Here is a 13785-nt window from a genome sequence, read left to right as displayed (position 1 = left end):
TGAGTGTATGTATTTTAGGGCATGTATGTGATTATTTTAACCTTTGAAAATGTCCTTTTTATGATGTATATGTGTGAAGGGCAGTGCTGGGAATCAAACCCAGGTTCCTACCATGGTAGGCAAATGCCCTACCATGGAGCTATCCTGCATGCAGCCCAATCCTTCTTGTTATGATCTTTTAATTCTTTTATGGACTTTTATGGGACTAGTTTGTTCTGAATGTGGCTTTATAGTTTTCTAAAGATGTCTATCTATCTGTATTTTTTTTGCAGTACTGGGGATTGAACCCAGGGCTTTGTGTGTGCTAGGCAAGTATTATGCTACTGAGCTATGTCTCCAGCCATATATCATATGTGTGTATGTGTGTATGTGTGTGTGTGTGTATAAATGTTTTTTTGCTTTGTTTTCTAGGTTCAAAAGTTGCTTTGCATGTGCCCAGTAGATTTCCATGGGATCTTTCAACTAGATGAAAGACGGAGAGATGCAGTGATTGCACTGGGCATTTTTCTCATTGAATCTGATCTTCAGGTAATGCTTTACTAAATTTTAAATTTCTGTGGTGTAAAGGGGGCATAATGATCATTTATATTTGTATCTGCTTATATTTACTTAATGCGGTACTTGAAGAATGCATTCCCATCTAATCAAAATGGTTAAGTGGGAGGGAATGACAGGAAAAACATGCAATTGGTGGGAGTACTATGTTTTTGTTTGTTAGTTTATTTGATTTTTCAGTCCTGGGGATTGAATATTGAACCTGGGGTGCTCTACCACTGAGTTACACTCCCAACCCTCTTCATTTTATTTTGAGATAGAGTCTCACTAAAGTTGCTGATCTTAAACTTGGGAAATCTTTTATTTATTGATTGTTTTATTTTTATCATTATCACTTTTTAAATTCTTTTTTTTTTTTTTTTTTTTTTGCGGTACTGGGGATTGAACTCAGGGCCTTGTGCTTACGAGGTAAGCACTCTACCAGCTGAGCTATCTCCCCAGCCCTTCACTTTTTAAATTCTAAGTTCAGTCATGCCATTAGGAAAATAAAGATGGTTGATTTATATAAATTAGCTTGCATGTCCTAGATATTTTACTCCAACAAGCCCTAACATTTTTTGACAAAGTATTTATTCATTTGCAAAAATAAACATTTTATTGGCACGTATTTTATCCACAGGAGCCTGGTAGTACAGCTTTAATAATTAAATAGGTTGCCTGAGCAAGATCACGTGAAAAACCAAAATGAGATGCATAAGCCGCATTTATTTTTTTCTTCTGCATACTTATTAACATGAAAAAAAAGAAAATTATTTCTACTTTTCTGTTTGCCAAGTTCTATTTAAATATAAAACCAATTATAGAGGGCAGAAAAAATTATATGTATATTTTTTGGGGTACCAGAGATTGAATATAGGGCCTCTCGACCACTGAGCTACATCCCCAGTCCTATTTTGTATTTTATTTTATTTTATTTTATTATTATTTTTTTAAATTTTGTATTTTATTTAGAGACAGGGTCTCACTGAGTTGATTAGTGCCTCACTTTTACTGAGGCTGGCTTTGAACTTGTGATTCTTCTTCTGCCTCAGCCTCCTAAACCCTGGAATTACAGGCATGTGTAACACCTAGCTATTTTTAAGAATATAGGAAACTACTGTCTAAATGTTTAGTGGTTGAAAATATCCTTGGCAAACACATTACCTGTTAGATTTATCTGTAAGTCCCCAAAATGTTGTACTCATATTAGACTTTTTTAAGATGACCAGGAGGAGAGGAGTACAAATTACCTTTGATGTAATTTTGGTTCTGAGTGAGGATTGGGAGGGTTCCAGATGGCATATAATGTTGTCCTTTGGATCGTATAATTTGCTTGTGCTTCTAGGGAAAGTCCTTTGGTTTCATGGATACCAGGAAAGGAATCCAGAATGCTTTGTCAGTCCCCTGAGACCCCAGAGACCAACTTTCTCTTGGTTCACTTGGTATTTATATTCCTTACTTCCTTCCTTGATGGGCTGTGCATTGGCCTCCTTGTATCTAGATGGGCTAACCTGGTAGCAGCTGTGACCCAATGTAGTGGAGATGGTTTTACTCACTACATCCTATTAAAACCATCACAGTTTATATAGGGAAGAACCAATCAGGGCCATTTCTGCCAGGGAGCCAGGTAGTGCAGGCCCCTTGGAGCTTTGTGCCCTTTAGTACACTAGGATCCTAGACAGGTGTAGTTTATAATGTATAGGAGAAATTGTTTTCTTTTTACTACAGAAAATTTTCTATTTGTTAGTTATTGTGATATAACAAACTCCCTAAACTTGGTGGGTTAATACAATCATTTTGTTTTTTGTTTCCTTTTGTTTGTTTTGTTTTGTTGCTTATGAATTTGCAGTCTAGACAGGCCTCAGAAGAGTCACCGTTTACTCTATTGGGTGTCACTAGGGGAGGGCCAAAAACTGGTAGTGAAATTATGTGAAAACTCATTCATGGACATGCCTGGGGTTTGAACCTAGGGTCTATTGACCAGGATACCTCTGTATACATGGACTCTCCATGTGGCCTGGGCCTTGTCACATCATAATGTCTGTATTCCAGGGCCAGTATCCTGAGAAAGAAACAGGTGGAAGTTGCATTACCATCTCTAGTCTCTGAAGTCAGAGTTACATTTATGCTCGTTTCTATATATACTAAAAGAAAGTAACTAAGGTGGACAGTTTCCAAGGGGAAGTGAATTAGACTCTACCTTTGAGTAGGAGGAGCATCAAGGAACTATTTTTTTAACTTGGAGCTTTTTTTTTTTTAAGGATTCTGTTTCAAAAATCCTATAGTTTTAATTTTTTTTTAATTGTCAATGGACCTTTATTTTACTTATTTATATGAGGTACTGAGAATTGAACCCAGTGCCTTCCATATGCTAGGCAAGTACTCTGCCACTGAGCTAAAACCCCAGCCCCTTGGAGCTGTTTTTCATATATTAAGAGCATCAAATCTCCTTCTCTGGAGCATGCTTACCAGTAAACCAAAAAAAAAAAAAAAAAAAAAAAAAATGATGGAAGATTATGAAGCTGTATTTATTGACTCATTTGATTGAGAAAAGTAATTTTTTAATTGGGTTAATGAAAACTTGAACAAGAAGAAAAATGAAGCAGAAAATTTTTTTAGAAAGGAGGAAAAGAAAACAAGGGATATGAACAATAAAAAGCATCACCAAATTGAGAAGCTTGTGATTGGGAGCTTCTCTCTAGTCCCAAAGATCTTATCCTAGGGCCTGTAGATGAGTTTTGGGTGATCTGAAGTCATCTCACTGAAGGTGACTTTAATTGTGTACACATGCATATTTTCTGAAGAGGCTCTCATAGGAGTCTACCACCCAGAGAAGGCACAAGCGTGGATACTCAGCTCCAAAGGACAGGTTTGAGCACTTCTTTTAGGCCCTCATGGTGTAAGCTCAGATAATAGCCTCTGTACTTTGCTTTGTGGAAACAAAGTGCGATGCTGTGTAAACTTGTACTTGATTTACATTATCCCTGGAGAATCTTTGAGATGATTGGGATGTGGCTATGCTTTGCTTTGAGCTTAATCTATGTTAAAGGGGCTACCAGTCATTTATTAAATATAATTTTTTTTTTGTAGCACAAAGATTGTGTGGTTCCTTACCTTCTTCGACTTCTCAAAGGACTTCCAAAAGTGTATTGGGTAGAAGAAAGCACAGCTCGGAAAGGCAGAGGTAATTTTGTGTAATGTTTTCCCTGAAAACAAGGAAAAATATGTTCAGCATCTTTAAGGGTCAAATGTTTATTTGTATTAACATACCAGTTAGGATGCTTCTAATTGATCCCGCTCCTGGCTGTGAAACAACTAACTGCCTGCAGCAGTGTGGGCTGAACTTACTCATCATTGTCCAGTGTGATGTGTAAGGCAGGAAAAAGGCAAGTGGCCTGGCAGCTTTCCATTGTGCTCTTCAAAGAGTGAGCAAGAACTTTGAGACCTCAAGAATCTTTTCTCATATGTTGTTAGTTGGAATTGGGTCACCTGCCCATCCTCAAACCTTAGTCTAAACCCTTAGTCTAAACTTACTCCTGAAAGGAGGTTTTTCCACATTGCATTGAAACTGTGCCAGAAGGGTGAAATGAATGATACAGACTCAGCCACAATATTCACCATAATTAGTTTATCATTTTGTTGCTGTTGTTAAGCTTCAGTTAAACTTTGTACCTTTAGAAATTGAATAAATTCATATGTGTTTCTTTTAGCTTGTGTTTTATTTTAATATTCTTTTAGGGGCCAGAGTGAAAGTAATAGTCTTTGCCTCTCCTCCTGTCTACTGCCCTCTCTTCCTTCCTCTCTCCTTACCATCTTCCTTCTGTCCCTTTCCAAATATTCACATAGGTTCACTGTGTGCCAAACTTGGTACTAACTACTAGCAACACTGATGTTCTTGTATATTTATTTCCCAAGACTCCAAATTCTGCTTGGAAGACCTCCAGTATTTTATGGTTCATGATATATAAGACTGAAGTTTTTTTGGAATCTACCTCTGTGAGGCCTGATATAGCACCTTTGGATAATAGCAGAAGTTAGTGTCTATAGTTCTCAAAATATCATCCCAGATCAGAAACATCAGCATCACCTGGAACTTGTCAGAGATGCACACTCCCAGTCCCCACACTAAAGCTCTTCTGAACTAGAACTCTCTGGGGGTGGCATGTGGGCAGTTTTAACAACTCCTCAGAAAATTCTGACATACATTCAAGTTTGAGAACAATCTAGAACTAATTTTAAAATTCCCAGTGCAGAAATAAAAATGTAATAATCTGCCATGTACTATGAATATATCTATAAAATAGTGGATACTTATATGTCCTGATTCAGTATTAAAATTGACTACATATTTAATCGTGTTTGAACCAACTCACATTGTTTCTAACATTTGAAATTAGACCTGGTAAAACAACTGCATAGCGTTTGGTCTTTTAGGCAGAACACTCCCTCCATTGTTGAGGGTTCCTAAAACCTTCCTGATAGAAGTCTTAGTGCTGGGAGAACTTAAAAGCTCAGGGGTTGGAGATGGGGGTGTCACCCAGTACTAGAGCTTATATTTAGCCTGCAGGAGACCCTGCAGAACCAAACCAAAAAACTTTTGTGGAAAAGAGTAAATCTTTTGTGGTACTGGGGATTTAACCTGGTGTTTCTGCTTGCTTTGCAAGCACTCTACCACTGAGTTGCATTCCTAGCCCTAGAGCAAATCTTTGGAAGCTCTTATTATGATTTTTCCTATTTGTCAAAACAAAGTACAAAAGAAAATGTAACCAACATTTCATTCAGCTTAATGTTATAGTAGTATGTGCTTGATAGCTTCCATGTACCATCTTATACATCAAGACTGATTTCTCACTTTTATTTAGGAAGAGAATAAAAAATGAAATCTCACAATTTCAGTAGGCTTTGTAATCTCAAACTGTAAATTAAAAGGAAACATTAAATTTATTAAGCCAAAGTATTTTGTTAAAATAAAAAGGTATTTCTTAACAAATCATTAGGCCCATATCTCTCCTGTTGAGACTTATTGAGGGCAGCCACTATAAACTGGTTTCTTAGCAAGTCATGTAAGAGGGAACATACTGAATTGGATGGCTAGCAGGTGTGGTCCAGTGTCTTGTTTCTAATGATCTGATTCCTGTCTTCACATCTTCCAGGTACACTCCCAGTTGCAGAGAGCTTTAGCTTTTGCCTGGTTACTTTGCTGTCTGATGTGGCTTATAGGGACCCTTCTCTTAGGGATGAGGTAAGCTTGTGGTAACTTACTTATTGCTATAAGATCAAAAAGAATTCCAAAGTGGTGAAGAGGGAGAAAAAATATTGAAGTGATTAGATTGTGTTGGTTTTTTTTCATATGATTAATAGCAGACCTAAGAAATATTTCATGATTGCTTTTGGTTCTTTTCAGCTTGCTTTGTTTTTCAAAATCTCGTGCGTCTTACCATATTCAGCATTCCCCAAAATGCTGTCAGGTAGGCAGAAAAAAGCAGAGGCAACTCATTTCTCTTCTTCTAGATTAGGGATTAAAGTCATTTATAGAGTAAATTTTCTAGGTAGTTTTTACTTCTCAGTGCCCAGACTTTTTTTTAGTTCTTGTTAATTTTGTTGGAAATACTACCAGCATATATTTCACACTTCCTTTTTTGGGGGACAGGGGGGTGCTAGGGTGCTAAGGAGGTGTTCTAACCTCAGCCCCTTCCCTCCCTCCTTTATAAACAAAGAATATCACCATAATTTAAACTTTTTCCTAACTCAGTTTTTCACAAAATTTCATTAAGTTGGTTTTTGAATGTTACTCTTGTTAGTTTCTGTGGAGTGCCTAGTTGCCTTACTACATGCTAAATGTTCCCAGCTAGCAGTGTTTTTGCAGTTTCTTTCTAATTTAGGTTCTTCATTTATTTTTAGGTTTAAGGTCTATGAATAAAATTTATCAAAATAAAAAGGTCAACACTGCAGCAAAAAAAAAATGACTTTATTATGTGAAATGGGCAAAAGTACAAGTTGTGTCTCCTTTACCTAAAAATTCAAACTATGAAATGTTGCAAAATTTGAAACTTTTTGAGGGCCAATATAATACAACTCAGTTACAGTTAAGATAAGGACATACTAAAAATATTGTATATATTACCATTTAACTATGTGTTTAAAGTATATATGAAACAAATGAATTTTTGTGTAGACTTGTGTATTATCCCCAGCAAATCTCCTTATGTACATCTAAATATCCCAAAATCTTAAAAAGTCTGACATTCAGAACACTTCTGGTCCCAAGCATTTTAGATAAGGGATACTCAATCTGCATTGATTTTTAGGCCTTCACAGGTTATTCACCATTATTTAATATTAAGAAAATGAAGGAAATTTAGGTTATGAACAAGTCATGGCAGACCAATTTAATTTTGTTCTTTACCTAGGTTTTCTAAAACGCATAGTCGAGAGAAATAAGTAGATGCTGTCTAGTTGAACTTCATGAAAACTTTGGTCAAGCACCTCTCTTGACATTCTGGACCAATTATATGGCCTAAGTGCCAGATTCATAGGGTTTTCAGGTATGCCTAAAAGAGTATCCCAGAGGATGATTGAGATATTGGCCTGGCAGGAGCTTCCAGTGGCCTGCCTCCAACCATTGGAGCAAAATGAGCCAGTGTTTTGAGTGAAGATCTAAAAAGCAAGTTGATTTCATTTGAAGAGGGCACAAAACTGGGAATTGAAGACTAGTCCAATAAGCTAACAGTAATATCATAAGCTTTTGTGGGGATAAATAAAAAGTTAAAAATAATTGCAGAAGTGAGGTATAACTTTAGAGCAGTATGTATGAAAAGGATTTAAGCATTTTATTTGTCTGTAAGCTCTCTGAACCAGCACTGTGAAGTGGCTACTAAAAAGTTCATATTTCAGTCTAGAATCTGTGATTAATTTGGTGACTATTCTGGGTACGTTCCTGCATTCCTGGAATATTAATGTATTTTATTCTGAGCATCATACTGCCAGATAGATGTAGACAAGCTGGACTATAGTAGCAACATAAACAGGCAGTTAGTGTTATAATTAACTTTTGATCATAAGGAATAAGATTGGAAAGAATGAAGGCTATTAGCTATGAAAAGAGAAGATGTGGAGTCTTAATCACCAGTTTAGTGAGTATGCAGGAAGAAGTAGCTCCAGGGGCTGCTATGTACAAGCCCCAGGAGGACTGCATGACACATTTTTAGGAGGATTTCTGTACTAGCCTAGAGAGTCAAGGTTTCTGTCTCTGAAGTCACCATTTGACAATAGTGGAGGGCTAAGTCAAGATGATACCTAAAACTTCTTTGAATTTTGATTTAATTTTGTGCTATTTATTCAGTTTTGTGTATAATTTTGTTCCCTTGACTGTTACAGATTTTAGAGGCACTTTTGCAGGTTTTACATGTCCTTTTGGGAATGTGCCAGGCCTTGGAGATTCAAGAAAAAGGTATGATTATAGATCTTAATGCTTTTTTCTCTTTCCTTGTCTTCATCTTCATCTTTGTCTTTTACTTTGTTTTTTCCTAGCCTTTTCTTTTCTTTTTTGTTTTTTTCCTATTCTTTGTTTTTCTTCTCTTGTTCTTTGTTACCTAATGTGCACCCCATGGGTGAAAACCTTTCTGTATTAGGTTACGTTTGTTGTGGGTTAATATACTGAGAGGCTGCATGAAGTCACAAGCACAGTTCTATACACAAATGCCAAATGGCCTTGGACAAGGCCTCTGAACCTCAATTTTTTCACCTATAACATGTGGGTAGTTTAGTTGACTTCCAAAGATCATTTTTTCCATAGTGTAAATAAGGCTACCAATATGATCCTAGGATATATGAATATATTTTTAGATTCAAGATACCTGAAAATATGACCTAAGTATATTATTGATTTGGATGTAATATGAATAGATCAAGACCTTCCAAGGAGATTAGCTGTAATGGAAACATAGTCTGAAATTGTTAATGATAGATTGGAAATATCACTGATTAGCCCTTGGGGTTGACCCTAGTACTATGACTTATTCTGAACCTTCACATTTGTTAGGTGGGTTGTGAAATATTACAAGTTGGTATAGCATGGCTCTCTTACAGGTAAACTATCTCATCATAACATTCTCATTTGGTCTTCTAGAATACCTTTGCAAGTATGCAATCCCATGCCTGATAGGAATCTCTCGAGCGTTTGGGCGGTACAGCAACACAGAAGAGTCTCTCCTCTCGAAGCTCTTTCCCAAAGTCCTTCCTCATTCCCTGCGAGTCCCAGAAGAGCTAGAAGGTGTCCGAAGGCGTTCCTTTAATGACTTTCGCTCCATCCTCCCCAGCAATCTACTGACTGTCTGTCAGGAGGGCACCCTAAAGAGGAAAACCAGCAGTGTGTCCAGCATCTCTCAGGTGGGGCTGGGCTCCTGGGAGAAGAGCAGGGGAGAAGGATCTCATTAAGTACTCATGTGAAGAAAATACCCCTTGTCTGTAGTTTAAGGAAATTTAAGAAACATGGAAGGTTCTCACTAGAATTCTCTTTAATCCAAGGGCTTGCCTTGTCCTTTTAAAGATTTATAAGTGATTTCATAACTGGGAGGAATTTGTTTCATAGTAGTTGGGTATCAAACCATTATGAGTGGGAGATAGTTGGTGAAGAAGTATATAATTGAAGGCTGGGCTTGTAGTTCAGTGGTAGAGCACTTGCCTAGCATGTGTGAAACCCTGGTTCAGTTCCCCAGCACCAAGAAAAAGAGCTACATAATTGACTAATGGAGAAAAGATAGGAACACAAAACACTAAGAAAAATTCAACTCAGTAATCGAGTATAAATATATGACTATATATGAAGACTTTGGTGATATAGTATGTAGTAGAAAATGCTATAACTACTGTGGACTTCAGGGAGGAGGTGAGGCTTGAATGAGGACTTCAAGTATAGACATTGAGCTGGTGGAGTGAACCTTGCCTAAGACAAACCTGTCTCCCTGGCCTTTTCTGATCTGTAATTCTGGTTGTGTTTCAGGTCAGCCCAGAACGTGGCATGCCCCCTCCAAGCTCCCCTGGAGGATCTGCCTTTCACTATTTTGAAGGTGAGCGTCACTTCTCTGCCAGGAATATTAACCACTTAGTACTCAGGCTCACAGTGACTTCTTGTGATGTTAACTCTAAAAGGGTTGACATCACAAGAGGTCACTCTGAGCCTGTTCTATTGTCATGGATACAGAGTGGCAAGCTTTTTTAAAAGCATTTATTTTCTATTTTCAAATGTTATAAATAGAAAAGTACAGAGAGTAATTTACTGGCCCCCAAATGCCTGCCATGAGAATGTAGATAATACTACTTTATGGAGCTTTGCTGCTCAAAATACTTTCATATAATTTATTGAACTTTATTGATGTGAACACCCTTGTGCTGAACAGACACATGTTAAAATTACCTACATCTTACCCTTGAGGGAATTTAAGTGATAAGAAATGGAGAAACCAGAATTTCATGCCTCATAATGTAATCTTTTCTAGTTTTGATTGATTCTAGTTGCTAAAAGAGCATGTCTCAAGGCCATCTTGAGAGATATAAAGGGAATTTTTTAAAAAGGAGGGGAGTTAGTATCTGAATTCAAATAAACGTGGGCAACTTTTTGTATAGTATCTTAGATGTTTTAGAGTATAACATGTTCCATGAGTTTTTTTGTTTAGTTTAGTTTTTTGTTTTGCACATGACTAGGGACTAAACCCAGGAGTGAATCTGTCTCAGAGTTACATCCTCAGCCCTTTTTAAATTTGATTTTGAGACAGAGTCTTGCTGAGTTTCCCAGACTGGCCTCAGCCTTGTGATCCTCTTGCCTCAGCCTCCCTGAGTACCTGGATTACAGGAGAGTGCTGCTGAGCCTGGCTAACATGTTACATTTTATGTATATATTAGAACAAAAGGCCGAGTTCACTCACTTTCCAAAGAGATCCAGTTGTCCATGTGTAAAATGTATCCTCTTAAAATCCTTTGCTACCCCCAGGCCTTTGGGGCTTCTGAGGATAGCTATGATGCAAAACCTTCTCTTTCCCTTGTAAACATGTCTACCTTTTTTGACAAGGCCCTCCCCGCAACCCATTGTGTTGCTGCCTTTAAGCATATTTATTTAAGTGGCCAGATGGAGGCATACTTGCGTACTACTGACTGTGCAAGCTCTAATGACCCTTCAGTAGATCTACTACCTACTGGTAGGCTTGTGAGCAAAGGGATAATGTATACCTTTTAAGTGTTCCTCATTGTAGGAGAGGCAACAGCACATACTGCTTTCTTCCATATTTGTTGATACACTTCTAGTTTCACTCGGATTCTTCTTATAGTAGGTCCTCTCCCTTTCTAGGCCTTCCACAGTCCTGTATGAATATTTTTTTTTTCTGTATGAATATTTTTTAAGAGTTATTTTTAAATTTCTTTCTTTTTTAAAAAAATTGTTTACTTGTTTGGTTTTGGTACTGGTGATTGAATCCAGGGGCTTTTCTTTTTTCTTTTTTTAAACCACTGAGCTATATCCCCAGTTCTTTTTATTTTTCACTAAGTTGCCAAGGCTAACTTCACACTTGTGATCCTCCTGTCTCAGCCTCCTAAGTTTGTGGGATTATAGGCATGAGCCACTGTGCCCAGTTTTTAAAAAATTTTTATTGGTGCATTATAATTTTATATACAGTGGGATTTGTTGTTACATATTCATAGATGCACTCAATAAAACAATATAATTTAGTCAATTTCGTTTCTCAGTACTTTCCCTTTCTTTTCCCACCTCCCTCTCTCCTCCTCCTCCCTTTCCCCGCTCCCCTTTTTCAAATCTACTGTTCTCCCTATTTTCACGGAGCCACCCACCTCTTTTTTCCCTTTTTTCTCCCTAGCTTCCACATATGAGAGTGAACATGATTCTTGGCTTTCTGAGTTTGGCTTATTTCATTTAACATAATGCTCTTAAGTTGTATTTGTCCTGCAAATGACATAATTTCATTCTTCTTTATAGCTGAATAAGATTCCATTGTGTATATATATATGCCACATTTTCTTTATTCATTCATCTATGGATGGATAAGTAGGCTGGTTCCCTAATTTGACTATTACGAATTATGCTGCTTTAAATATAGATGCATGTATCACTATATATGCTGACTTTAATTCTATGGGATAAATAACACAGAGTGGTATAATTGGGTCATATATTGGTTCCATAACTAGTCTTTGGAGAAACTTCCATACTGCTTTCCATAGTGGTTGTATTAATTTATAATCCCACAAATAGTATATAAGTGTTTCTTTTTCCCTACATCCTCTCTAGCATTTATTATTATTTGTATTCTTTATGGCTGCCATTCTAACCTGGAGTGAACTGAAATCTCTGTAGTTTTGATTTGTATTTCCCTGATTGCTAAAAATATTGAATATTTTTTCATATATTTGTTGGTCGTTTGTATTTCTTTTAAGAAGTGTCTGTTTAATTCATTTGTCCATTTATTGTTTGGGTAATGTGTTGTTGGTGGTGAGTTTTATGACTGCTATATATATTCTCGATATTAATTCTCTGTTGGAAAAGCAGCTGTCAAGGATTTTCTTCCATTCTGTAGGTTCTCTCTTCATGCTCTCTGTTGTTTCCTTTGCTATGCAGAATCCTTTTTATTTGATGCCATTTCATTTATTAATTCTTATTATTTCCCAAGCTTTAGAGGTTCTATTGGTGTTGCCTGTGCCCATAGGTTGGAGTATTGACTACCTTTACATTATCTTCTAGCAGTTACAAAGTTTCTAGTCCAATTCTTAGTTCTTTGATAGTTTTGAGTTGACTTTTGTTTAGGGTAAGAAATAGGAATCTAGTTTCATTCTTCTACACATGAATATCCAGTTTTCCTAGCACCATTTGTTAAAAAGACTATATTTCTCCAATGTATGTTTTTGGTGCCTTTGTCAAGGATCAGATGACTCTGTGTGTTTGTCTCTGTGTCTTCTGTTCTATTGGTCTGTGTCTGTTTTTTGTGTCAGTACCACGCAATTTTTGTTACTATAGCTCTATAGTATAATTTGAAGTCGTCCAAGTATTATGATGTCTCCAGCATTGTTTTTGTGTTTTTTTTTGTTGTTGTTGTTTTGTTTGTTTTTTTTGCTTAGAATTGCTTTGGCTATTCCCTGTCTTCTATTCTTCATATGAATTTTAGAACTGTTTTTTTTTTTTTCTGCAAAGAATGTCATTGGTATTTTGATGGGGATTACAGTGAATCTATAGATGGTTTATAGTAATATGGCTATTTTAACAATGTCTTCAGTTTCCATCTTCAATGTTCTATAATTTTCATTGTAGAAGTCTTTCACCTCTTTGGTTAGTTAGGTTTTTTGTTTTTTGTTTTTTGTTTTTGTTTTTGTTTTTGTTTTTGTTTTGTACTGGATTGAACCCAGAGGCACTTAACCACTGAGTCACATTCCTGGCCCCTTTTTTTTTTTTGGGTGCTGAGGATGGAACCCAGGGCCTTATGCTTATAAGGCAAGCAGTCTACCGACTGAGCTATCTCCCCAGCCCCCCTGGCCCTTTTTTATATTTTATTTAGAGACAGGGTCTCCCTGAATTGCTTAGGACCTCACTGAGTTTGTGAGGCTGGCTTTGAACTCAGTTCTCCTGCCTCAGCCTCCGGAACCACTGGGATTATAGGCATGCACCACCTCACTTCCTTGGTTAGATTTATTCTTAGGTTTTTCTTTTTTCCCCCCCAGCAAATTCATTATTGATGTACAGAAAAACTATTGATTTTTATATATTGACTATGTATCCTGCTACATTGCTGAATTTGTTTATTAGCTCTAGAAGTCTTCTGGTGGAGTTTTTTGAATCTTCAAAATATAGGACCATATAGTATCTGCGAACTGACAATTGGCTTCTTTTCTTCTATTTATATTCCTTTTATTTCCTTTTCTTGCCTAATTACACTGGCTAAAATTTGAAGTACTGTGTTGAATAGGATTGGTGAGAGTGGACATCCTTGTCTCATTCCTGATTTTCAAGGAAATGCTTCCAGTTTTGCCCTATTGAGCATGATATTGGCTTTTGTTTATCATATATTGCCTTTATGATGTTGTGGTTAAATTCCTCCTATCCCTAGTTTTATCATCACAAACCATCCAGAAATCCAGAGGATCATTAGGGATTATTTTGAAAACCTATACTCTAATAAATGAGAAAATCTAGAAGAAATAGATAAATTTCTAGATACATATGGACTTCTCAGGTTGTACCAAGAGGATATAGAA

At 36.8% G+C, this 13785-nt stretch overlaps 1 protein-coding gene across 1 annotated transcript in view; it reads left to right on the top strand.

The window, feature by feature from the left end:
- Pi4ka (phosphatidylinositol 4-kinase alpha) overlaps positions 1–13785 on the top strand; it is a 139882-nt gene that overhangs the window by 28214 nt on the left and 97883 nt on the right. The window contains exons 2-7 of the mRNA XM_047560234.1: positions 412–528; positions 3625–3718; positions 5688–5776; positions 7912–7984; positions 8663–8922; positions 9536–9602. Of these exons, the coding sequence (XP_047416190.1) occupies positions 412–528; positions 3625–3718; positions 5688–5776; positions 7912–7984; positions 8663–8922; positions 9536–9602 (700 nt within the window). The remainder of the gene's footprint in view (positions 1–411; positions 529–3624; positions 3719–5687; positions 5777–7911; positions 7985–8662; positions 8923–9535; positions 9603–13785) is intronic.

This window comes from Sciurus carolinensis, chromosome 8 (assembly GCF_902686445.1).
Source record: "Sciurus carolinensis chromosome 8, mSciCar1.2, whole genome shotgun sequence".
NCBI classification, from domain to species: Eukaryota; Metazoa; Chordata; class Mammalia; order Rodentia; family Sciuridae; genus Sciurus; species Sciurus carolinensis.
Note: the sequence above shows the minus strand (reverse complement) of the source record. Positions and strands in the feature narration are given on the sequence as shown.